Raw genomic sequence first — 25,464 nt, 5'->3', positions numbered from 1 at the left:
TTATGTGCCCACTGGCATTGTGGACTCTCTGCAGCTCCTGCTGGTTGCAAGGTGGGAGCTTACAGGTCGACTGTGAGGTGCTGTCTGAGGAAACCTTTCTTTGCTGGTTCCTAACAACTCCGGCATTGATTTTATTGCGGCAACATTTTTGTTACTGTTGTTACTTTGGGGCCAAGCTGATGAAGGTAACAAAGTGGATTAAGCATTAGTTACCCCAGTAGTCTTCAGTAACTGTCACAGTATGGGTGATGCAGACAGCCTTACGGTCACTCACTTGGATGATGACATAACCCAACAGGTGCTAGTGCCTGGACAGGGTTATTGTCCTGAGGTCTTGTATGCATTTCTCTGACGAAACAGATTGTTGCCAATGACAAGGCCATGTTCCGAGTACTTTGTCAGGTTAGCTTTCCTTACTCCGTCCTTGCCAATCACAGCTTTCCATTGGTTGTGCCCTTTCTGACTCTGGCATTGAAGTTACACAGGAAGATCTGCCTCTATACCAATTTTTCTATATCCCTGCTACAATTGACCTTTTAATTCCATTGGGACTTTCTCAAACTTTTGAAAATCCATGGAGATGAGCTCTACACTATTGTCTTCATCAGCCTTCTCTGTTATCCCATCAAAAACCTGCTCTTTAAAGATCACTCATGTTTTTGATAGTTTTACCTACCAACATTTGGTCACTTTAGCCTAACTATGTTGCCTTTCATCCTCTTGAGGTTAGCCCTTCTCCAATTTAACAGTTCTACTTTAGATTTCTTCTAGTGCCTCTCCATTATTACTCTAAAATCCATAATCCAATGATCACTGTTTCTTCCAACAAGATTTGCTCTATTTGGCACATGGTGCAGCTAGTAGAGCTGCTGCTTCACAGCTCCAGCGACCTGGGTTCAATCCTGATCTTGGGTGCTGTCTGTGCAGAGTTTGCATGTTCTCCCTGATATCATGTGGGTTTCCTCCCACATCCCAAAGATGTGCAGGTTGGTAGGTCAACTGGCAACTGCAAATTATGCTTCGTGTATTGGTGAGTGGTAGAATCTGGGGAGTTAATGGGACTGTGGGGAGAATAAAATAAAATGGGACTGGTGTAGGATTAGGATAAATTGGGGCATGGTAGTTGGTATGGACCTGGTGGACGGTAGGACCTGTTTCCATGCTGCATGACTCTGTGACTCTCTCTCAGGACCGGAACAAACAATGAGTTGGAATTTCTGACCTGCATACCGCCAGCTACGGTAAAGGTGGAAGGTGGGTGTTTTAGTGGAGGCATGTCCTTAGGTTGGCAGGCTGTGACTAGTGCGATACCTCAGGGATTGGTGCCTGGGCCCCAGCTATTCACAAGCTGTGTCAACAATTTGGCTGAGGGGACAAACTGTCAGATTTTCAAGTTTGCTAAACTAGATAGTGTGTGAGTAGGGAGGGATATACTTAGAGGCTTCAATGGGATATAGATGAGCCGGCTGAGTGGATGAGAACATGGCAAATGGCGTTCAGTGCAGAAAAATATAAGGTCATCCACTTCAGTGCACAGAACAGAAAATAAAACAGAATATTTGTTACATGGGTAACATTGAAGTTCAAAAGAATCTTCACTCTGCTTATAGCCAAGTCACTGAAGGCCAATGTGCAGGTGCAGCAAGCTATTAAGAGAACAAATGGTTTATTAGCCTTTATTACAGGGAACCTGAATACACAAATAAGGGAGTCTTATTGTTTAGCACCTTGGTGAGGCTGGGACTCTATTCTTTCGAATTTAGAGGAGATCTTGTTGAAACTTAAAAAATTCTTGAAGAGCTTGTCAAGCTAGATGCAGGGAGAATGCTTTCCGTCTGAATTGTCTAGGGGCAGTTTTAGAATAGGCTGTTTTGGACTGAGAAGAGGAGAAATTTCTTCACATGGCGAGCCTTTGGAATTCTCTCCCCTAGAAAGCGGAGCAGGCTCAGTTCTTGGGTTCATTCACAACAGAGATCGATGGATTTGTGGACCTTAAGGGAATCAAGGAAAATGGAGATAATGCGGAAAATGGTGCTGAGGTGGAAGATGAGCCATGATCTAGATGAATGGGGAGCAGGCTTGAGATTCTGGGTGACCCACTCCTGCTTATGTCCTTGTGACTGTTCCAGAAAGCCCATCAGTTCCTCTGTCTATGGAATGCTCTATGATGACTTCACTCTAATTTCCTCTTCCTCACACACTTCACCCAAACAATAATTCTCAACCATCACCCATGATGCAAGAAACTTCTGTTCCTATTATGATATGGATACTGAGATGAATGAAATTTTAATCAGTGAGATCAACAAATTTTCATCAGGGATCATGGAACAAAGGTTGATAAATGAAATCGAGGCAGCAAACTGATAAAGGGTAACCAGCTTTTCAAAATTATAAAATAGAAATGGCCTGGTCAAACCAGTTTTACAGGTGGTGTGGGGGCCCTGTCTTGATCCTATTGATCCTATTGGCATTTTTACTCTCCAGGATGTGCATGACCTTGCTCCCAAGGGTTTGCACTGGCTCTAGACTTTAAGTTCTAGTAAGTACTAATTTATTTTTGCAAATATAATTTTTTCTCATAGTCTACAAACAGCGGTATTTAACATTGGCAGGGTAGGAGTGTGTAGACACATTATATCACAGTTAGATTCCTGATAGTGGTGGTCAGCAGGTCTTTATAGCTCAGGTAGCAGAAAGGTTTCTGCTAGGGTTGGTTACACCACTAGCACTGCAGCAAATAATTAAATACTGGACACTCACTCAAAGTAGAAAGTGAGCTCAGGTGGGGTGGATGACAGACCCTGTGGCCACCAGCTTCTTGTGATCCTCCTGTTAGCCGACTGCTGCCTCTAGTCGTACCCACACTCCTCATTAAAATGCTGTTCCAGAGTCATTCAGCAAGGAATATAATTGAATCTCTGTTGGTTGGGACTTTCCTGACCAAATAAGATGTGTGGTCACACAATTCCCTTCCTTGAGCACCGTACCTCATGCCAAAGGGTCTCAGAGTAGATAATGAGAATGTGATATATTAATCTGGATAAGGGGTCAGCTAACCAACAGAAAGCACTTGGGATAAATAGATCATTTTCAGGTTGGTAAGCTGTAACTAACTAGGATGCCACAGGGATCAGTGCTGGCCACAGATACTGTATATACAACCTATGTTAATAATAGAGCTAATGACTAAGATAAAAAAAATTATATCAGGGAATAAGGAAATGTCAGAGAGATTAAACAAATATTTTGTGTCTGTCTTCACAGAAAGCATGGAAAACTCCTGGAATTAGTGGAGGTCTAGACTCAAGGAGGAGCACTAAGAAATGGCATTAGGGGCGGCATGGTAGCGTAGCCGTTAGCATGATGCTATTACAGCGCCAGCGATCGGGGTTCGATTCCTGTCGCTGTCTGTAAGGAGTTTGTACGTTCTCCTGTGTCTGTGTGGGTTTCCTCCGGGTGCTCCGGTTTCCTCCCACATTCCAAAAACGTACGGGTAGGTTAATTTGGGTTTAAAATAGGCGGCGCGGACTCGTTGGGCTGGAAGGGCCTGTTACCACGCTGTAAAATAAAATTTAAATTTAAAAAAAATACACATTATATAAAATTAGCCTGGAGAAGTTAATGGGACGGACAGGAGATAAATACCCAGGGCCTGATGACCTGCATGCTAGGGTTTTGATGTGGTTGCTATGGAGACAGTGGATGCACTTCTTATTGTCTTCCAAAATTCCATAGATTCTAAAACAGCTCCCACGCATCAGAAGATGGTGAATGTAATCCCACTACTTAAGATAGGAGAGAGGGTGAACAGGAAACTATAGACCAGTTAGTCTGACGTCAGTAGGGAAAATGTTGGCAGGATGGTGTCCCTGGCTGTGTCCTCAGATCTTGTGCAGATCAGCTGGTAGGGGTATTTGCAGACATTTTTAATCTCTCCCTGCTTCAATGAGGTTCCCACCTGCTTCAAGAAGACCACTATCATCCCAGTACCTATGAAAAACAAGCCTTAATGACTACCACACGGTGGCTCTGACATTTACCATCATGAAGTGCTTCAAGAGGCTGGTCATGGCACACATTAACTCCAGCCTCCCAGAAAACCTCAACCCACTGTAATTTGCCTACCATCGAAACAGGTCTACGGCAGATGCCATCTCCCTGGCCCTACACTGATCTCTGGAGCATCTGCACAGTATGCACTATGTTAGACTATTGTTTATTGACTACAGCTCTGGCTTCAATACTATAATTCTCCCCTCCTTGGACTCTGTCTTTACCTCTCGTTGTCTTGGTGAAGCAGCCAGCATAATCAAAGACCCCACCCACCCGGGACATTCTCTCTTCTCTTCTCTTCCATCAGGTAGAAGATGCAGGTGCCTGAGGGCACGTACCACCAGACTTGACAGCTTCTACCCCATTGTGATAAGACTACTGAACGGTTCCCTTATACAATGAGATGGACTATGACCTCACGATCTACCTTGTTGTGACCTTGTACCTTATTGCACTGCACTTTCTCTGTAGCTGTGACACTTTACTTTGTACTGTTACTGTTTTTACCTGTACTACATCAATGCACTTTATACTAACTCAATGTAACTGCACTGTGTAATGAATTGACCTGTACGATCGGTCTGTAAGACAAGTTTTTCACTGTACCTCGGTACAAGTGACAATAATAAACCAATACCAATACCAATAATTCCAAGCTAACTCATCTCCAAACTCCGAGGCCTGGGATTCAACACCTCCCTCTGCAACTGGATCCTTCACTTCCTGATCAGCAGACTGCAGTCAGTGAGGATAGGCAGCCACACCTCCAGCATGATTATTCTCAATACTGGTGCCCCATAAGGCTGTGTCCTCAGCCCCCTATTCTATTCTCTATACACTCATGACTGCATGGCCAGATTCTGCTCTAACTCTATTTACAAGTTTGTAGATGATATCATTGTAGTGGGCAGTTTCTCAAATAACGATGAGTGGGAGTACAGGAAGGAGATAGAGAGCTTAGTGGAATGGCGTCATGACAACAACCTTTCCCTCGACGTCAGCAAAACAAAAGAGCTGGTCATTGACTTCAGGAAAGGGGGTAGTGCACATGCACCTGTCTTCATCAGTGGTGCTGAGGTCGAGAGGGTTGAGAGGTTCAAGTTCCAGGGAGCGAACATCACCAATAGCCTGTCCTGGTCCAACCACGTAGACGCCACAGCCAAGAAAGCTAACCAGCACCTCTACTTCCTCAGGAGGCTAACGAAATTTGGCATGTCCCCTTTGACACTCAGCAACTTTTATCAATGCACCATTGAAAGCATTCTATCTGGATGCATCAAGGCTTGTAAGGCAACTGCTCTGCCTGGAACTGCAAGAAACAGCAGAGAGTTGTGGAGACAGCTCAGCACATCACAGAAACCAGCCTCCCCTCCATGGACTCTGTCTATACTTCTCACTGCCTCGGTAAAGCAGCCAGCATAATCAGAAACCCCACCCACCCGGGACATTCTCTCTTCTCCCCTCTCCCATCAGGCAGAAGATACAAACGCCTGAAAGCACATACCAGCAGGCTCAAGGATAGCTTCTATCCCGCTTTTATAAGACCTTGCACCTTATTGTCCACCTGCACTGCACTTTCTCTGTAGCTGTGACACTTTATTCTGCATTCTGTATGGTTTTACCTTGAACTACCTCAATGCACTGTAATGAATTGATCTGTATGAACGGTACGTAAGACAAGTTTTTCACTGTACCTCAGTACAAGTGACAATAATAAACCAATTCTAATTTCAATTGAGTAGTAACAGGGCACCAAAAAACCAATAGCATTGGGCAAAGTCAATGTTGATATATGAAAGGGAAATCACATGTGACAAATCTGTTCGTTTTTTTGAGGTTGTAACTAAAAGAACAGATAAGGCAGAGCCAGGTGATGTGGTGTATTTGGACTTTCAGAAGACATTTGATATGGTTCTACATAAGAACTTATAAGATGAAATTGCATCATATAGTAATGGTGGTAATGTAAACATGTAGATTGGTTAATGAATAGAAAGCACAGAAGGGAATAAATCGATCATTTTCAGGTTAGCAGGCATCACAACTATCAGTGCTTTTTACAATCTATCTCAGTGATTTGGATAAGGGGATCATGTAGTATATCCAAGTTTGCTGATACTACGAATCCTGATGGTGGTGAGAGGGGTATGTGGAAAGATTTCATGGGGATATGGATGAGTTAAGTGAATGGGCAAACATATGGCAGATGGAATATGGAAATTGTGGGGTCATTCACTGGTTAAAAAAATAGAAAGGTAGAGTATTTATTAAATGGTGAGAAACTGAAAAGTGTTGTTGAAAAGAGGCAGGTGTTTTCATGCACAATTGATGCACGCAATTAGGAAGGCAAGTGGTGTATTGGCCTTTATTATGAGGGGATTTGAATACAATTGAGACCTCTTTTAAACAATTACACAGGACCCAGTTGAGACCATATTTGGAATGTTGGGGTTTGATCTGGGCTCCTCACCTAAAGATACACTTAGGATACAGGGATTGTTGCAAAAGCTTTACTGGATCGATTCCAAGGATGGCAACTTTGCTGTATGCAGAGAGATTAATAGATTTTTAAATTCAGTTTGGTGTCACTGACAAGGCCAGCATTCATTGCCCATCCCTAACTGCCCTTGAGAAGGTGGTGGTGAGTTGTTTTCTTGCACTCCTGCAGTCCTTTTGGCGAAGATGTTCCCACGGTACTGCTGGGGAAGGATTTCCAGGATTTAGACCCAGTGACAATGAAGGACTGCAATATATTTCAACATCAGAATGATGTGCAACTTGTAGGAGAACCTAAAGCTGGTGATGCGCCCATGCACTTGCTGATCTTGTCTACTTGGTGGCAGAAGCTGTGGATTTGGCAAGATCCGTTGGAAGTAGCCTGGGCGAGGAAATGCAGTGCATCTTGTAGATGGCACACACTCTAGCCACTAGTGGTGGACGGAATGAATGTTTATCGTGGTTGATGGGATGCCAATCAAGTGGGCCATTTTATCCTGGATAGTGTTGAACTACTTGAGAGTTGTAGGTGCCACACTCATCCACTCAACTAGACAGTATTTCATCATGCTCTTGACTTGGGTTTTGTAGGTGCTGGAAAGGCCGAGAGGTGTCAGGAGGCAAGGGACTCTTCACTAGATACCCAGCCTTTGATCTGCTCTCGTAGCCACAGTATTTAGCTACTATTGAGTCTCTGGTCATTGGTGACCCCTAGGTGGGGGACTCAGTGATAGTAATGCCATTGAATATCAAGATTAGGTGGTTTACTCTCTCTCTTGTTGGAGAGTGTCACCGTCAAGCAGTTCTGTGGCATGAAAGTCATCACTTATCAATCTATGCCCAAATGTTGCCTGGTTCTTGCTGTGTACATGCTGGGCCTATATTCTCTTGAGTTTAGAAGAGTGAGGTGCTCCCTTTGAAACGTGTAAAATTATTATGGTGTTTTATAGAACAAACATGGAGTTGGTCTTTCCCTTGACAGGAATGTCTGGAAAATGTGGGTCACAGTGTCAAAGTAAGGGATTCATCATTCAGGATGGAGAAAAGAAGAAATTTCTTTAACCAGAGTGTAGTGAATCTTGGGAATCCTCTACCTAAGAGGGCAGCAGAAGGAAATCAAGGAGCCATGGATTAGAGCAGGAAGGGGCCACTCAGATAAAAGATCAGCCTTGGTCTTATTGAATGACAGAGCAGGTGCGATGAGATGAACAGTCTACATCAGCTTCTGTTTCTTATGAACATACATTTTAGATGAAGGGAGAAAATGTGGGAAAGCATGCTGTTTCCAACTTGTAGAATCTGCAAAAGGATAAAGGTAGGATAAGCGAGTGGGCGAAAAAATAAGGCAGATGCAATATAATGTGGGAGAATGGTGAGGCTATCCAGTTTGATAGGTGAGTAGAAAAGCAGAATATTGTTTTAATTGAGAGAGACTATAGAATGCTCTGGGACAGAGGGATCTGGATGCCCTCATCCACAAGACGCAGAATGTTAGCAAGAAGGTACAGCAGATAATTAGTAAGTCAAATAGAACATTAGCCTTTACTGCAAAATATATGAATACAAAAGTAGGAAAACTGTGATATTGTTATACCAAGGGTACTGCATACAACTTTGGTCTTCTGATTTAAGGGGGAGATATACTTGTATTGCAAGCAATTCAGAGAATTAAAAGGAATCTGCCTGAGAATGAGTGATTATCTTATTGAAATATAAAGGGCTTGACAGGTTTGATGCTGAGAAATTCCCCTTTTGAAGGGATCTAGAACTAAGGGACATAGTTTCTGAATAAGGGAATCTATGGAATTCTTTACCTAGATACCTCTGGAAGCTGAATTATTGAATGTATTCAAGGTCAAGATAGTCTTTTTTTGTTCAAAGATTAGATGGAAAAATGTAGTTGAGCCCTGGATCCAATTAGGCATGAAGGGTGCCACAGGCTTGAGGAGCCACTTGGCCAACTCCTGCTCCTGTTCCTATTTTTATTTGCGATCCTGTCCAGTCTAATCCCTCAATTCAAATGGTGCATATTGACTAAAAGTAATCCTCGACTAAAAAGGGACAAATGGTCACCCACAATCCGTTCAAATAGTAGAAGGTGGAAGAGATGAATGGTTTAGTCCTGTTTCATAGTTTTCCTGTAATACAATGATCACTTGGCCTTTTACTCAAGGAATCAACATCTTTGTCAGAGGAAGGGAAAGATGAAAATGAGTACATTAAATTTATTTTTATTCATTTATGATAAAGACATCACTGCCCAAGACCAACATTTATTGTTCATTCCTAAATGTCCTTGAGAAGAAGGTGCTGAGCCACTTTCTTGAACAATCCTTCTATAAATAGGAATGTATAATTACTGTACTATTTTTGCACCCACCCCAAAAGAATGCTTTAAAGTACTTTGCCATAATTTCATGTTTCAAAGGGGTAATGTCCAGGTAGGTGCTAACCTGTAAGCGTGTGGACTTGCTAATCTTTGTAAACCAGGACAAAATATCAAGTAACTAGTTTTCAATTCCAGTGTTTCTGAAAGAGAATTGTTTTGTAGCTAGGAATACCATCATAGTACTTAATTAATCAGTCAAAGCTAAAGAAGCATGCAAAAGAACACAGGCAATAAATTAGGAGTGAATAACAGTTAAATTTCAGAACAATTCCCTACAAAAATATTTTGCTTAATCATACCATCATTCCAATCATAGTCTTGATAATGTCTAAAGCGGCAGCATCATGTGGAATCTTTGTACTTGGCTTCAAAGCAACTGCTGAAATGCCTGGCATTTCTAAAGAAAGACAAAGTTATATGTAAATATACAGTGGACAGATGATGCCCTTCCAAAATAACCTCTTGGAGATGAACCAATTAGAATATAACTGAAAGACTAGATCAAGTTTTTTTTCTTTCCTGAAGTGTGAGTAGTTCTGGCAAGGCCAACATTCTTGTATGCTGTTGAGAAAGTGGTGGGGTCACCTTCTTAAACAACTTCAACCTATCAAATTAAATTATTCCTGCGGTGAGATACTTTGCCAGCAAGATGTGTGACTTGGGAGGATACACTGCAGATGGCAACATTCACATCAGGTAGAGCTCTCAGATTTGCAAGCTGCTGTCAAGAAACTTTCACGATTTCTTGCAATGCATTTTGTAGATAGTAAACACATCAGGCACAGGGCCCTGGTAGTGAAGAGATTGAATGCTTAAGTTGGTGGATATGGTTCCAATTAAGTGGGGTGCTTTGTCCTGGATGATGTTGAGCTTCTCTCACTCGGCCAGGCCAAGAGGAAAGTTTTTCAGCAAACTTCTGACCTGAGTCTTCTGCATGTGTAAAGACTTTGGAAATCAGAAGAGTCACTTGCTGCAGAAATCAGTTTCTGACTTGCTCTTCCAGCCACGGTATTTATTGGCTGTACCCATTATGTTTCTGGTTCATATTGAGCCCTGGATGTTGATGGTTGGGAACTCAACATTAGTAATGTCACTGAACACAAGACCATAAGACATAGGAGCAGAATTGGGCCATTCAGCCCACTGAGTTGGCTCCGCCATTCAATCATGGCTGAATGTCCAGGGGTACGCAGTGTATAGGAAAGATAGGCGGATAGGCAGAGGGGGTGGTGTGGCCCTGATGGTTAGTAACGATATGATATAAAATCAATAGAGAGAAGGGACATAGGGTCAGAAGGAGTGGAATCCTTATGGGTGGAGCTAAGAAATGGCAAGGGTAAAAGGACAATAATAGCAGTTATATATAGGCCTCCTAACAGCAGCCGGGATGTGGACTATAAGTTACAGCTAGAAATAGAAAAAGCGTGTCAGAGAGACAATGTCAAGATAATTATGGGGGATTTTAACATGAAGGTGGATTGGGAAAGCCAGGAAGGCAGTGGATCTCAGGAGAGCGAGTTTGTGGAGTGTCTACCGGATGGCTTTTTGGAGCAACTTGTTGATGAGCCCACCAGGGGATCGGCTGTTTTGGATTGAGTGCTGTGTAATGAACCTGAGGTGATTAGGGAACTAAAGGTAAAGGAACCATTAGGAACCAGTGATCACAATATGGTTGAGTTCAGTTTCAAATTTGAAAAGGAGAAGCTGATATCAGATTTCAGTGGAACAAAGGAAATTACAGTGGCATGAGAGAGGAACAGCCCAAATTGATTGGAAAAGTAAGCTAGTTGGAGGGACGGCAGAGCAGAAATGGATGGAATTTCTACAAGAAATAAGGAAAATGCAGGATAGATATATTCCAAGAAAAAAGATTACGAATGGAAAAATGGCACAATTGTGGATAACAAGAGAGGTGAAGGCTAAAATAAAAGCAAAAGGGAGGGCAAACAAGGAAGCAAAAATTAGTAGAAAAACAGAAGACTGGGAAACTTTTAAAAACTTACAGAAAGAAACTAAGAAGGTCATTAGGAAAGAAAAGATGAATTATGAAAGGAAGTTGGCAGATAACATTCAAAACGATACTAAGAGTTCTTTTAAATATATGAGGAGTAAAAGAGAGACACGGGTTGATATAGGACCAATGGAAAATGGTGCGGGAGAGATTATAATGGATAACAGAGAGATGGCAGAGGAACTAAATGAGTATTTTGCATCGGTCTTCTCTGTGGAGGACATCAGCAATATACCTGACAGTCAGGGGTCTCAGGGGAAAGAACTGAGTTCAGTCAAGATCACTAGAGAGAAACAGATTAAAAAACAGAGAAGTCTCCTGGACCAGATGAGATACACCCCCGGGTTCTGAAGGAGGTGGCTTTAGTGATTGCAGAGGCATTGGTGATAATTTTCCAGGAATCAATAGACTCTGGCATGGTTCCGGAGGACTGGAGGGTCACAAATGTAGTTCCGCCGTATAAGAAATGTGGGAGGCAGCATAAAGGAAATTACAGACCTATTAGTCTGACATCGGTGGTGGGAAAGTTATTGGAATCAATCCTCAAGGATGAGGTTATGGAATACCTAGAGGTGCAAGGCAAGATAGGTCCAAGCCAGCATGGTTTTGTGAAGGGAAGATCCTGCTTGACCAACCTATTGGAGTTTTTTGAGGAAATCTCAGGTAGGGTGGATAAGGGAGAGGCTGTGGCTGTTGTGTATCTAGACTTTCAAAAGGCCTTCGACAAGGTGCCACACAAGAGGCTGATTAATAAGATGAGAGCTCATGGAATTACAGGCAGGATATTGGAATGGGTGGAGCATTGGCTGGTTGGCAGAAAGCAAAGGGTGGGAATAAAGGGATCCTGTTCTGGTTGGCTACTGGTTACTAGTGGTGTTCCGCAGGGGTCGGTGTTGGGGCCGCTTCTTTTTACTTTGTACATTAATGATTTGGATGATGGACTAAATGGTTTTGTGGCTAAGTTTGCAGACGACACCGAGATAGGTGGAGGAGTAGGGAGTATTGAAGAAACAGGAAGGTTGCAGAGAGACTTAGATAGTTTAGGAGAATGAGCAAAGTAATGGCAGATGAGATTCAAATGTTGAGAAATGTGCCATTGTACACTTTGGAAAAAGAAATAAATGGGCAGATTATTATATTTAGATGGGAAGAAAATTCAAAGTACAGAAGTACAAAGGGGGGGGGGGCGTACTCGAGCAGGATACCCTAAAGGTTAACCACCAGGTCGGATTGGCGGTAAAGAAAGTGAATGCTATGTTGGCATTCATTTCGAGAGGTATAGTGTATAAAAGTGGGAAGTGTTGATGAGGCTCTATTGAGCACTGGTGAGGCCTCATTTGGAATACTGTGTCCAGTTTTGGGCCCCATATCTTAGGAAGGATGTACTGATGTTGGAGAGGGTTCAGAGGAGATTTTCGAGGATGATTCCCGGAATTAAAGGGCTTACTTATGATGAGTGTTTGTCGGCTCTTGGACTGTACTCAGTGGAGTACAGAAGAATGAGAGGGGACCTCATAGAGACATTTAGAATGTTGAAAGGACTGGACAGAGTAGATGTGGCCAAGCTGTTTCCCTTGGTGGGTGAGTCCAGGACCAGAGGGCACAATCTTAGAATTAGAGGGTACTGGTTTAAGACAGAAATGAGGAGAAATTTCTTTAGGCAGAGGGTAGTGAAATTATGGAATTCTTCGCCACGTACAGCTGCAGAGGCCCAACCATTGGGGGCGTTTAAGGAGGAGATAGATAGGTATCTAATTAGTCATGGTATCAAGGGATATGGGGATAAGGTTGGAATTTGGGGCTAGATAGGAATAGTTTTTAGTTTAGCTCATGGAGCAGACTCGATGGGCTGAATTGCCTACTTCTGCTCCTCTGTCTTGTGATCTTGTGATTTTTTTTCTCAACCCCATTCTCCCACCAATCAATCAACTGGTGGTGGTTCGACTCTCTTGTTAAAGGTGGTCACTAACTGGGGCTTATGTGCTTCAAACGTTACTTGCTACTTTTCAGCCCACACCTGACACTTGTCCATGTCTTGCTGAATGCAGGTACAGACTGCGTCATTATCAGAGGTTATCACTGGTGCTGGAATCTCCCCACTCATGGAACAGGATTTCAAAATATGCCCAGTGTTTTATTATATCAGTCATCATGCAAGAGTTATGGAGGAAACAGAACAATTTAACATCACCCTTTTTCTCTGATCTTTTAGAAAGTACTGGCCAGTGGTTCAGAACTGTATGTAGTTAGAACAAAATGTTCACAGATTATTGTATCTGAATGCACATTCTGTCTCCTACTGTTATACTATGATGTGTCCTGGTTGTGATTTGTAACAGTAACAAGTTGTTAAACTGAATTCAGCAGCTCCGTTAATTTCTGGGCTACCATCAGAAAATGAACAGTAAAAACAAATTGTTCAGTAAACCTTCATCAGGTAAGACAACTTGCCAATTTCTTACATTTTGTTTACACTGTGTGAACATCTCTGAAATGGACAAACTATGCAGCTGCAAACAAAGCAAGTTAAGGGCAACAGGGGATGGGCAATAAATGTTACATTGCTGGCATCTCATACAAACAGAATCGAGTTTTGTGAATTAGCATGGTCTTTACCCAACCTCTACACACAAAATATTAAAATTCACCCCTTTGAAGGGATAAATAAGAAAAAAAATTATGCCTTAAGTCACTGACATAAGAGGGATATATCCCCTCCAAATTTCATTCATTTTCCTTCGGGGCAAACTCCTTAAATTGGATGGCAAGAAACAAACAATATCATCTGCGTGTAAATCCTTTTCAGCAATTCCAGATAGTTCCTCAATATGATATGGCTAATAATTCAACAAAATACAGAGAGAAATAAAATAAAGTTAATGGCATGTCCCACCAACCTCTTTTAATCCATCCTCTGCAATGAGGTTTAGGGGTGGAGGAAAATTGGTAAACTAGACATTGTCAAGCCTCTCGTGACAGCTCCCATTTCTGCTAAATTTTGAGCAATCAAATTTTAGGTCAGTTTTCAAACTGTTTATTTCCACAGATAATTTCCAAATTACTTAAAGAGTATCCTACTTTGAGATCTTATTAAAAGAAATCATGGGCTAGACTTTTCTCTCCTATTATCAGTGCAAAGGAAGTGAAATCAAACAAGACAGTGCAAAAGACTGAATAATTTTAAATACAAGCCACGTTAAAAGTAAATAATTTTTAAAGGTAGTTTACATGTTTCATGAACCTGACTCTGTTTGCAAACCTGCGAGCATCCCAAAGCAAACTAATAAGGATGGAACCTGAGGAGATGCTTTTTATTGAGCTATTTAAGGGATATCTTAGAATCCTTTTAAAATACTTCCTTTGCATTAAATATTTGTATTGCCAAGAAACTGACTACTGTAATGATTTAGTGAGATTGTTTTAAAAGTCATTACCAGTGATCACAGGTTGAGGACCAGAAAATGGACAACTATAAACTGAGTATTTCTTAAATTGTGAGAAACTGGTGCAGTGGCACAGCACCAGAGACCCGGGTTTGATCCTGAACTTGGGTCCTGTCAATGTGGAGTTTGCACATTCTCCCTGTGACCGCCTGGGTTTCTCCGGATACTCCAGTTTCCTCCCACATCCCAAAGACGTACGAGTTGGTAGGTCAATTGGTTCCTGTGAATTGCCCCTAGTGTATACGTGAGTGGTAGAACCTGGAGAGAGTTGATGGGAATGTGGAGAGAATGAAAATGTGATTGATGTAAGAATAGTGTAAATGGGTGCTTGATGGTTGGCATGGACTTGGTGGGCTGAAGGTTGTTTCCTTGCTGTATCTCTCTATGACTCTAAACTGGGTGGTTGTGACATTCAATTGGTTTGCTTATTCACAACTCCATGAAGGTAAGCATACAGGGTCTGCAAGCAATTAGCAGGGAAAATGGTAAGTCAGCTTTTACTATGAGAGGGTTTGATTATAGGAGTAAGGAAATCTTACTGCAACTGTATAGGCTGTTGGTGAGACCACATATTGTATTGTGTACAGTTTGTATCTCCTTACCCAAGGAAGGATGTACTTGCCAAGGAGGGAATGCAGTGACAATTTACTAGACAGGTTCCCGGGATTGGGGTTTGCCATACCAGGAGACAGTGAGCAGAGTTTAGAAGAATGAGAGGAGATCTAACTGAAAATTGCAAATTTTATTTTTACACAGGACTCGACAAGCTGGATGCTTCACTTGGCTGAGGAGTCTAGGACCAGGGGTTGATGGGGAAGCTATTTAGGACTGAGATAAGGAGAATTTCTTCACTGAAAGTGTGGTGAGCCTTTGGAATTCTCTACCTCAGAAGGCTGTGAAAGCTGCTGTTATGTTAATTGAAAATAGCTATAGGAAGGATGTCATTAAGCTGGAAAGGGTGCAGAAAAGATTCACAAGGATGTTACCAGGACTGGAGGGCTTGAGTTATAAGGAGAGGCTGGATAGGCTAGCACATTTTTCCCTGGAGTGAAGGAGGCTGAGGGGTGACCTTATAAAATCATGAGAGGCATAGAAAGGTGGATGATCACAGTCTTTCTCCCTCAGAGTAGGGAAGTCTAAAACTTGAGGTCACTGGTTTAAGGAGAGGGGGGAAAGATTTAAAGGGGACCCGAGGGGCAACATTTTCACACAGAGGGTGGTGGGTATGTGGATTGAGCTGCCAGAGGAAGCCATAGAGGGAGGTAGAATTACAACATTTAAAAGACATTTGGACAGGTACTTGGGTAGGAAAGATTTAGAGGGATATGGGCCAAATGGGACTAGCTCAGGTCGGCAACTTGATTGGCATGAATGAGTTGGGCCTCTTTCAGTGTTGTATAACTCTATGGCAATCAATAGATTTCTGGGCATTAAGGAAATCACAGGGTATGGAAATGGTATTGGAAAATGGTGCTGAGGGTAGACAAAGTATGATGTTGAAGAATAGTGGAGCAGACTCAAAGGGCCAAATGGCCTACAATGGATGCCATTTTGGAAAAACAGAGCAACCTCTAATGCAGCTTACAACCAGGATGCCAATTGCAACCAAAGTGAAAACTCCAATCCTGTGTGTTTAATTGCATCGGCAATGAATCTATCCATGCAGTTGTGAGCTTTAGTAATACTTCAAGCTTCTCTTACAAAAAAGCCAATATTTTTTCCGGTAACTAAAAACAAATGGAATGAGTAATAAAAAACGCTGCAGATCCAGTTTTCAAAATAAAGGTGAAGACATTATAGAGTATTTACAGTGCTCAAAATGTTAAAAGGCATATCATTACCATCCATGTAATCAGTGTAATTCTGTTTGTTTTCTTCAGACCGTTCCTCTTGATAATTCTCTGGATTCTCACAACCATTTCCACCTATGCGATCAGGAGCACTTATTTTCTGGTCATCATGCAAAATTTCTGGGACATCTGTTTTTAGTGCAGGCTGCAACTTCCCCATAGCTTCCTCTGCAGACTGATCCTGCAATTTCACACATGCTGCCAAACACTCAGTTGCAACATCAGCAGCTGAAGAGAATATCTTTCTTTCTTCATCACAAATAGCAATTGGAAGATCTTTCTCCAGTACTGCAGAATTATCATCCAGAGTATCAGGACAAGCAGACAACTCAAGTGCAAGTGGAACTCCATCTTTTATTGGCACATGTTTCTCTGTAGCAATGCTTTGGTCTGACTTTGTATCAGAGGCAACCAATATTGACTTCTCACTCTGTTTACTTGTGTCTTTAGAGGAACAATAATTTAACACATTTCCTGTCTCTTCAAGATCCTGTAAATCACACCCTGACAGAACAGAGTGATCAGAAATTCCATTTTCTGAAGGGGAACCAGAATTGGTTTTGCCTGAAATATTATGGCACAATACAGGATTGATCTGCATCAACTCCTCAGCTAATGATAGATTACCCAATTTTCTGCTGTATTGCATTAGCTTGTTTACAGTCTCTTCATCGTCCATCAGAGCTCTTTGCACTTCTTTGGTATCTAAAGAACTTGCCTGGCAGTCACGCGGTTCAACGACGTCCCACTCCACATTCATCGAATCATCTGTATCTTCTCCAGCATCCTGTCAATCAAACACAACCACATCTAAAATCAACATTTTTCCAAGATCCTTTATTTTCATTAATCCTTTGCTATGTTCTTCTGTGACAATCTCCACCCACTTTAAGGAAGAACACAAATCTAAAATTGCGTTAGAAGTGGATTATCAACATAATTGCAGTTTCTAATACTAAGAATGCATCATTAATCATTGTATCAGGGAACTATACATTGAGAGGCTGTTTTCTGAAATACTATTGATGGAGATCTGTAACTTTCCACCAGTAGAGCTTCTGTGCCTGAAGTACTAATGAGTCACCACCAGATCATTACAAGTAGTGGCTGACCTATACCAGTTTGTGGCTCCACACTGAAGTAGGGGTGTCATTAATACTCTCTGTTTAAACAATAGTTGCTCCAGCTCCCTTAGGAGTGGAGACAAGCAGGGATCATGGAGCTATACAAATTCAAGGGTTATCATTCCCCAAGTTTCCAAGTGGTAGGTGATCATAAGATAAATTCCTCCCAGTCAGTGCCCTCTTTCCAAGGTGCTTCCATGATCCTTTTAATTTCACACAATCCTATATTGTTGGCATTATTTTGGCTATCACACTCACAAAGACTTGACACTCGGCCGACAATGGCAACCCCCTTTGACTTCTCACACTCTCCAGGATCCTGCTGAGGCCATCAGGGTCCTCAAGATGAGATTCCAGTGTGTGGAACAATCAGGGAGAGCTCTACAGTATTCTTCAGACTGACGTAAATACTTTGCTTTGCTGTACCATCCACTACCTGGTCCAGCAAGGGCTCAACTTCTGCCTGAAGCCCTCTAACAGGAAAATAACAAATAGAAGCAGGGATACATAATCTGCCATTCAGTCAGATCAGAACTGATCTTTTCTCTCAATGCCCTTTTTCTGCACTAACTTCAGATCCTTGATTCCCTCATATATAAAGATCTATCAATGTCAGTCTTGAATATACTCATGACTGAGCCTCCATAGTCCTCTTGGGTACAGAATTTCAAATATTCACTAATTAAAGGCTTTGTTATCTCTGTCCTGAATGACTCACTCCTTATTTTGAGACAACCCGATTTCATACATTCAGCCACAAGAAAGACCAACTCCACATCTACCCTATCAAATTCCACAAGAATTCTGTATGCTTCAGTGACAATGCCTCTCCTTCAAAGCAGACCCAGTCTCCTTAATAACTCCTCATATATAAAACCTGCCATGCCCAGACTGAACCTAGTGGGCATTCGCTACATTCCCTTTATTGCAAGTACTGTGCAACCTCAATATAACACAGGAGTCAGGAAAATAACATCTGCATTTGAAGGTACCTGGTTTACAAGTGAAACTAACAGTTACCTAATTTCCTTCTCGGAGGGGATGATAATATCTGCAGTATATCCAAAATCACAATCTAATGAGAAGAGTTATGCTGAAGTTGCATTGTATTTCCTTCCTTGAAGATTTGGTGACTACAGGTCCTGATGCAGGATTTCGACCCAAAGCGTCAACAATTTCTTTCTGCCCGCAGATGCTGCCTGACCCACTGAGTTCCTCCAGCAGATTGTTTGTTGCTCCAGATTCCAGCATCTGCAGTCTCTTGTGTCTCCATTGAATTCAACTGTTTCAGGTAACTTGCTTTTCCTGTTTTATCAGGAAATAAAGCATCCTGCCCCAAGGCTATACATCAGTTATATCAACTGTTTTCTTCTTTCCACAGACACTGTCCCACCTGCTGGGTATTTGAAGCATTCTCCTTTGGGTTTCAGGTTTTTGCAATAGATCTGACCTGCGTTTCACAGCTTTGCATGATGGTTTGTCTGTTTCTCTTCTCTCATTAACCTGTGGACCAGATTGCTCTGTAACCAGGCACCCCTGGCCTCACTCTATCATGTACTATTCACCCAACCTCTCCGCAACTTAAAAATAACCTTTATCCCCCCCCCGTCCTGATGAACAGTCTTTGACCTGAAATATTAACTCTGTTTCTCAGACGCTTCCTAGCCTGCATTTTCTGTTTTGGTATCCCTCCTAAGGTAGGGAGAGCATATTGTACGCAATATTACGAATGTTAAAGAAAAAAGCTGAAGCATTCACAACCAAGTTCAGCCAGAAGTGTCGAGAGGACAATCCATCTCTGCTTCTTCCTGAGATCTCCACCATCACAGAAGCCAGTGTCCAGCCAATTCAATTCATTGCACGTGATATCAGGAAATGGCGGATAGCACAAGATAGAGCAAAGGATTTGGGACTGGACAACATCCTGGCTGTAGCATGGATAACCCCTGCTTCAGAATTAGCTGTACCTCTAGCTAAGCTGTTCCAGCAGTTTCAACGCCAGTATCTACCTGACAATGTGGAAAACTGCCTACGTACAACTGCTTCCCAAAAAGCAGGACAAATCCAATCAGTCCACTTCCCAATCAGTCTATTCTCAACCAGCAGCAAAATGGTGGAAGCCACTGTCAAGTGGCACCACCAAATGGCAGCTACTCACCAAATCCCCAGTTTAGGTTTCATGCCTTGTCACAGCACAATTCCGAACATGGACCAAAGAGCTTAATTCTAGAGATGATGGACATCAAAGCAGTATTTGGCCAGTGTGTCATCAAACTGCCCTGGTCAATGGGCATTGAAGTGACAACACTCGAATGGCTGAAGTCATACCCCACACAAAGGGTGTGGTTGTTGGAGGTCAATCATCCTAGCCCTAGGCATCAATGCAGGAGATCCTCTGTCCTGGGTCCAAACCACCTTCAGCTGCTTCATTGATAACTTTCCTTTGATCATTAGGTTAGAAGTGGGGATACAAGGGAAACAAGAGAACTGCAGATGCTGGAATCTGGAGCAACAAACAATGTGCTGGAGGAACTCAGCGGGTTGAGCAGCTTCTGTGGGGGGGAAAGAAATTGTTGACGTTTGGGTCAAAACCCTGCATCAGGATGGACAGTGGAGAGGGGGAGATAGCCAGCATAAAGAGGAGAAGGGGAGTGGTGAGAAAGGATTCTGAGGTGATTGGTGGACTGAGGAGGGGTGTAAGATGACAGGCAGGTAGTGCCAGGTAGGGGAGGTGAGTGGTGGTGGAGTTGGAAGACTGTGGCAGGTGAATGATAGATGGAGGCAGACAAAGGGAGAGAGGAAAAAGTGAAAAAACAAACAGATGGAGCAAGGTGGGGGGAGGGGAGTGTGAAGATGGGAGACAGCTGCTGGACGGATGATGAGCAGGAACACAAAGTACTACTAGTGATGGACTCTGATAAGTAAAGGAGGTGGGAAAGGGAACCATTAGGGGAGAGGTGAACAACAGTTGGAACCAGATGGGGGAGGAAACCAGTGTGTGATGGAGCCAGGAGGGGGAAGAGGATGAAAACGGGTATAGGGGGGCTGGGGGGAGTGTGGGAAAGCGGACAAAGATGGGAAGACTGGAGGATCAGAAGGAGAGGGAGTGAGGAGTGGGGGGGAGGGGAATAAAAATGGAAAAGTGGGGGGGTTACCTAAAATTGGAAAACTCAATATCCCCACTCAAGTGGGGATGTTCGCTGATGATGGGAAAATGTTCAATTCCATTCACAACTCTTCAGCAAATGAAGCAGCTCATGCTTTTATGCAGCAGGGTCCAGACAACATTCAGGCATGGGCTGATAGGTGGCAAAGAACCTTCAGGCTATAAAAATGCCAAGCAATGATATTCTCTAGCAAGAGATTGTCTAATCACCTACCCTTGACATTTAATTGTATTACTATTGCCGAGTACCCCACATCAATATCCTGGGACACCATTGACCAAAAACTCAATTGGACTGACCACATAAATACTGTGACTACAAGTATAGGTCAGAAGAAGGGTATCCAATGGCAAGTGACTCACTCCCTGATACCAAACTTTTCCATTCCTGACATCCCAAGGTCTTCCTGTTATCTACAAAGCATAAATTAGGAGCATGATGGAACACTTTCCACTTGCCTGGACGAGTGCAGTACCAACAATTCTCAAGAAACTTGGCACCATCCAGGGCAAAGCAGCTCACTTTATCAGTACCCCATCCACCACCCCAAAAGATTTATACCCTCCACTACTGGTTGCTGCAGTGCATGCCATCTACACAATGCACTGCAGTTACTTGCCCAGGCTACTCCAACAGTACTTCTCAAACCCATGACCTCTACCACTAGGGAGGACAAATGCAGCAGGCACATGGGAACATCAGCACCTGCAGGCTCCCCTCCAAGATGCACACCACCTGACTTGGAGATATTTCACTGATCCTTCATTGTTGCTGGATCTAAATCCTAGAATTTCCTGCCCAGCTGCACTGTTGGAATACATTTGCTTAGAAAGACTGTAGTGGTTCAAAAAGTTGGCTCACCACTACAGTCTCAAGGACAATTAGGGATGGCAATAAATGCTGGCCTTACTGGGTGCCAAAGGTGAAGCCTCCATGGAACATCCCTGTGCCCTTGCATTGTGTTAGTCATTTGCAGAGAAATGTGCTCATATGTGGCCTCATTAATGACTCAGTAAACTAGTGGACACCAAACTCCACGGCATAATGCATCTCATGTCAAATACGCTTTACCCCCTCAACTCTCACTGTTTCCAAATTTCAGTAACATTGGTCCCTCTCATCTCCACAGGACAAATGCCGAATCACACTTATGCTCGTGGGAATTCAATGTTGCCAGTGCATTCATTGGGAGATATTCCACTCAACAGCTTGGATCCCTCAAGATGTCCAGTGTATTTCCCCATTTCCAAAGTCACTGATGTTTTAATTTCTCAACGTTATGTTGATGGTTAGCACAAGCAGCAACCAACCACCACATCATCAGTCAGTCCACCAGATTTGGACTGGCACTCTCATCTTGCACTAGTCACTGTGCCTGCAACCTACAACAAAGGGGGCTAATGACAATAACTGCAAACCCTCTGAGGACCCAGTACAACATGTATGACTTGTGCCCATTGACTTTACTATCTGAGAAACCTCAGGCTCTACACACCAATGATGCCTCCTTTAGGTGTCATGACCAATCTGCCATAACCATCAGTTCAAAGAGCATTCTTTCCCTGTATGCATTTTCATAAAGGCCCCGATCATTAGTAGTCTGAGCCAACAACATCCTTAAAGTGTGAACAACCTAATGCAGAAGGTACAATTCAGGTAACACAGTTTTAGAACAAAATGAGTTCATTTCTCTTTGCAACCCACATAACTGTACTGACAAAATTATGACCAAAATGTTACCTTTCTTCTGCATAAACAGCAATGTATTGTAGAATGGGCTGATGGAGGACATCATCTCATTTAGATACGTATAATCACACTATGTTCACCTCTCTAATACAGCCAAAGACAAAGGCAAAATAACAAACCAAGCAGTGAAAACAATTACTAAATTACCAAGAAAATCAAGTAATGGCAGATGCTGGAAATCTGAAATAAAAACAGAAAATGCTGGACCACTTAGCAGGTCAGGCAGCATCTGTGGAGAGAGAGACAAGGTTAATTCTCCCTTCATTTTCGTCATCTACTCCACTCAACCTTCACACTGTTTACAGTAGCCAACTAACCTATCAACCTGCACACCTTTGGGATGTGGCAAGAAATTGGAACACAGCAGGAAAACTCCTGCTGTCACAGGGAGAAGTGGGCAAACTCACAGTGCCCAAAGTCAGGATTGAGCACAGGCTGGGAGAGATGTGAGACAGCAGCTCTAACAGTTGTGCCACTGTGCCACCCCTGCAGAAGGTGTTTCTACCTCTGGACCAAATTTATTCAGCTGAACACCCTGTCTCCATTCTGTCAATCAAAATCTATCCTCTCTGCAATGAACAATGATCCACTGTTACAACATTGGAAAAAAATTTTGATCTCACCCTATTGCCCGGAACCGTCTTTAACATTTCCTGACTATGTAGCTATAAGAAAATGATAACACAGTTCTGTTCTCATTGGTGCACAAGACTGCAGATGTTGGAAATCCGAGACAAGAATCAGAGAATGCCGGAAGTACTCAGCAGGCCAGGGACGCATCTGTGGGGAGAGAAATAGTCCATTGTTCAGGTCAAGGATCCACCAGCAGAGCTGGAAAACTGAAAAGACAAGTGTGTTTTAAGTTGTGGAGAAGAGGAGGGGAAGAGAGAACTGTGGGAACGTCTGTGATAGGGTGCAGACCAAGATGGTCAAGGTAACAATTTGCTTAAAAATTGGCAGATGGAGACAGAAAAGTAAAAACAAATCGAAACAGAGGTGCAGCCACATCGAAAGGGAAGGTCATCTGAAATTGTCCAGTATTGAATACGTTCCAGCCTCAGCACCTAATATTGACACTAGCTGTCACTTCAGGAGAATTGTTAACACGTGACACTAACATTTGCTGAAATCATACAAAGTTGACAGATCTTGATACCAATCAGCCTACAATGTTAATTTAAAACTACCATTGCCAAATTATGCTAAACACTCCAGCTAATGACACAACATAATTTCCCCCAGCTCTAATAATTCCAGTGCTATTTAAAGAGATCATCAGCTATTTGTGGATTAGTTCCTGTTGAGTGTTGCTTTGATTCACAATGATTTGATGCTTTTTTTAAAATCTTAAATCCTTCTAAAGTCATCTGCTGTGTGCCAAAGGAGTCTGTCTTGACTTTGTCTCTTGTAATAATTTAAGTGTTCCTGGACACGGCTGTAGTAGTCCCCGGAAATGCAGCATGAAGGGGAAGATTAGTAGAGGACATGCAGAACAGGAGAGGGAGAAGAACACTCAGGTTCAATCAGGATTATCAGGGAGCAAGTCTCCTGAGTTAACCATGCATGAAGCCTCTGCACTCTGGTAAGGATTTCCTCATTGAAATATTGACATGCTCCAACCTCTAAACCACTTTGCCCATGGTTGTGAAGACTGTCACCATGAATTTTTTGCACTAGGAAGAGAAGCAGAATTGGGTCACTTGTGCCCTCGAGCCAGCTCTGCCACTCAACAGAATCACAGTAGTCCCCACCTCAAACACAATTTTCCTGCCCTATTCCCTTCTCCCTCGATTTACATCATATCCAGAAACCTATCAATCTCCGCTCTGAATGAACTCAGTGACAGAACCTCCAGAGCCCTTTGGGGTAGAGAATTCCAAATGTTCACCACCCTGAGTGAAGTAATTTTCCTCATTGCAGTCCTACCTCTTATTTTGAGACTATTACCTCTGGTTCTAGACTCAGCCAGGGGGAACACCCTCCCTATATCTATCTTGTCTAGCCCTGTAAAAACTTAGTAAGCTTCAATGAGACTTCCTCTCATTCTTCTAACCTATAGACAATAGAGGCCTAGTCTACCCATTCTCTCTTTGTATGACAGATCCGCCATCCAAGGAACTGGTCTGGGAGATCTTTGCTGCATTCTCTCGATAACATGTATATATATCCCTTTCTCGGTAAGGAGACCATAATTGTGGACAATATTCCAGATATGGTCTCACCTAGACCCTGCATAATTGTAGTGAGACATCTTTACTCTTGTACTGAAATCCTCTTGCAATAAAGGCCAATGTATCACTCATCGTTTTAATTGCCTGCTGGATCTACCTTAGCTTTCAGTACAAACATACCTAGGTCCCTTTGGACATCAACATTTACCAATCGCTCACCATTTAAAAAAATACTCAGCATTTGTTTCTTCCCCAATCGAAATGGATAACCTCAGATTTTTCCACATTCTACTCCATCTGCCATGTTGTTGCCCATTCATTTGGCTTGTTTATATCCCCTTGAAGGCTCTCTACATCCTCATCATTACTCAGATTCCCTTTCAGTTTCAAGTCATCAGAAAACTTGGAAGTATTACATCTGATCCCTTCAGCCAAATTGTCAATATATAATGTGAATAGTGGGGTCCAAATACTGATCCTTGCGGTACCCTTTCAGTTACAACCTGTCAACGCAAGAATGCTCTCTTAATTCCTAATCTTTATTTTCTCTCTGTTATTCAGCTTTCAGTCCATGTCAGTATATTACCCTCAATCCCATAGGCTCCAACCTTAATCAGTAACCTCCTATATGAGACCTTAACTGAAAGCCCTCTGAAAATTCAAATGTTAATTTAAGTCTAGTATGTTAACATATGTTTGTCATGTTTGTTATGTACTGTGCTTCTGCTACAAAAAGCTAACCTTCATGGCATTTATACTCTGGGTATATATGTTTATGACAATAAACTTAAACTTGAACTTGAAATACACCATATCCACTGCTACCCCTTGTCTACTCTGTTTTCTCAATCCATTCTCAAACTCCAAAAGATTGGTCAAATACAATTTCCCTTCCATAATTCAAGTCGACTCTCCTCAATCACATTATTATTTTCCAACTGACTTAATATCACATCCTTTATTAAAAAATCCAGCATTTTCCCAACTAGTAACATCTATACAACAGGA

At 42.4% G+C, this 25,464-nt stretch overlaps 1 protein-coding gene across 6 annotated transcripts in view; it reads right to left on the bottom strand.

Moving 5' to 3' along the window:
* Positions 1-25,464, bottom strand: part of LOC127571910 (coiled-coil domain-containing protein 9-like) — a 275,215-nt gene that overhangs the window by 8,610 nt on the left and 241,141 nt on the right. For 5 of the 6 annotated variants that reach the window (XM_052018669.1, XM_052018676.1, XM_052018661.1 and 2 more), the window contains 2 exons: positions 16,237-17,032; positions 9,241-9,338 (listed from right to left, as the gene is read on the bottom strand). In XM_052018669.1, coding sequence (XP_051874629.1) covers positions 9,241-9,338; positions 16,237-17,032 — 894 coding nt within the window. The remainder of the gene's footprint in view (positions 1-9,240; positions 9,339-16,236; positions 17,033-25,464) is intronic. The other variant, XR_007956525.1, reaches the window with a different exon arrangement.

The sequence above is a fragment of the Pristis pectinata genome, chromosome 1 (assembly GCF_009764475.1).
Source record: "Pristis pectinata isolate sPriPec2 chromosome 1, sPriPec2.1.pri, whole genome shotgun sequence".
Lineage (NCBI taxonomy): Eukaryota > Metazoa > Chordata > Chondrichthyes > Rhinopristiformes > Pristidae > Pristis > Pristis pectinata.
This window is presented reverse-complemented; position numbering and strand designations above follow the sequence as displayed.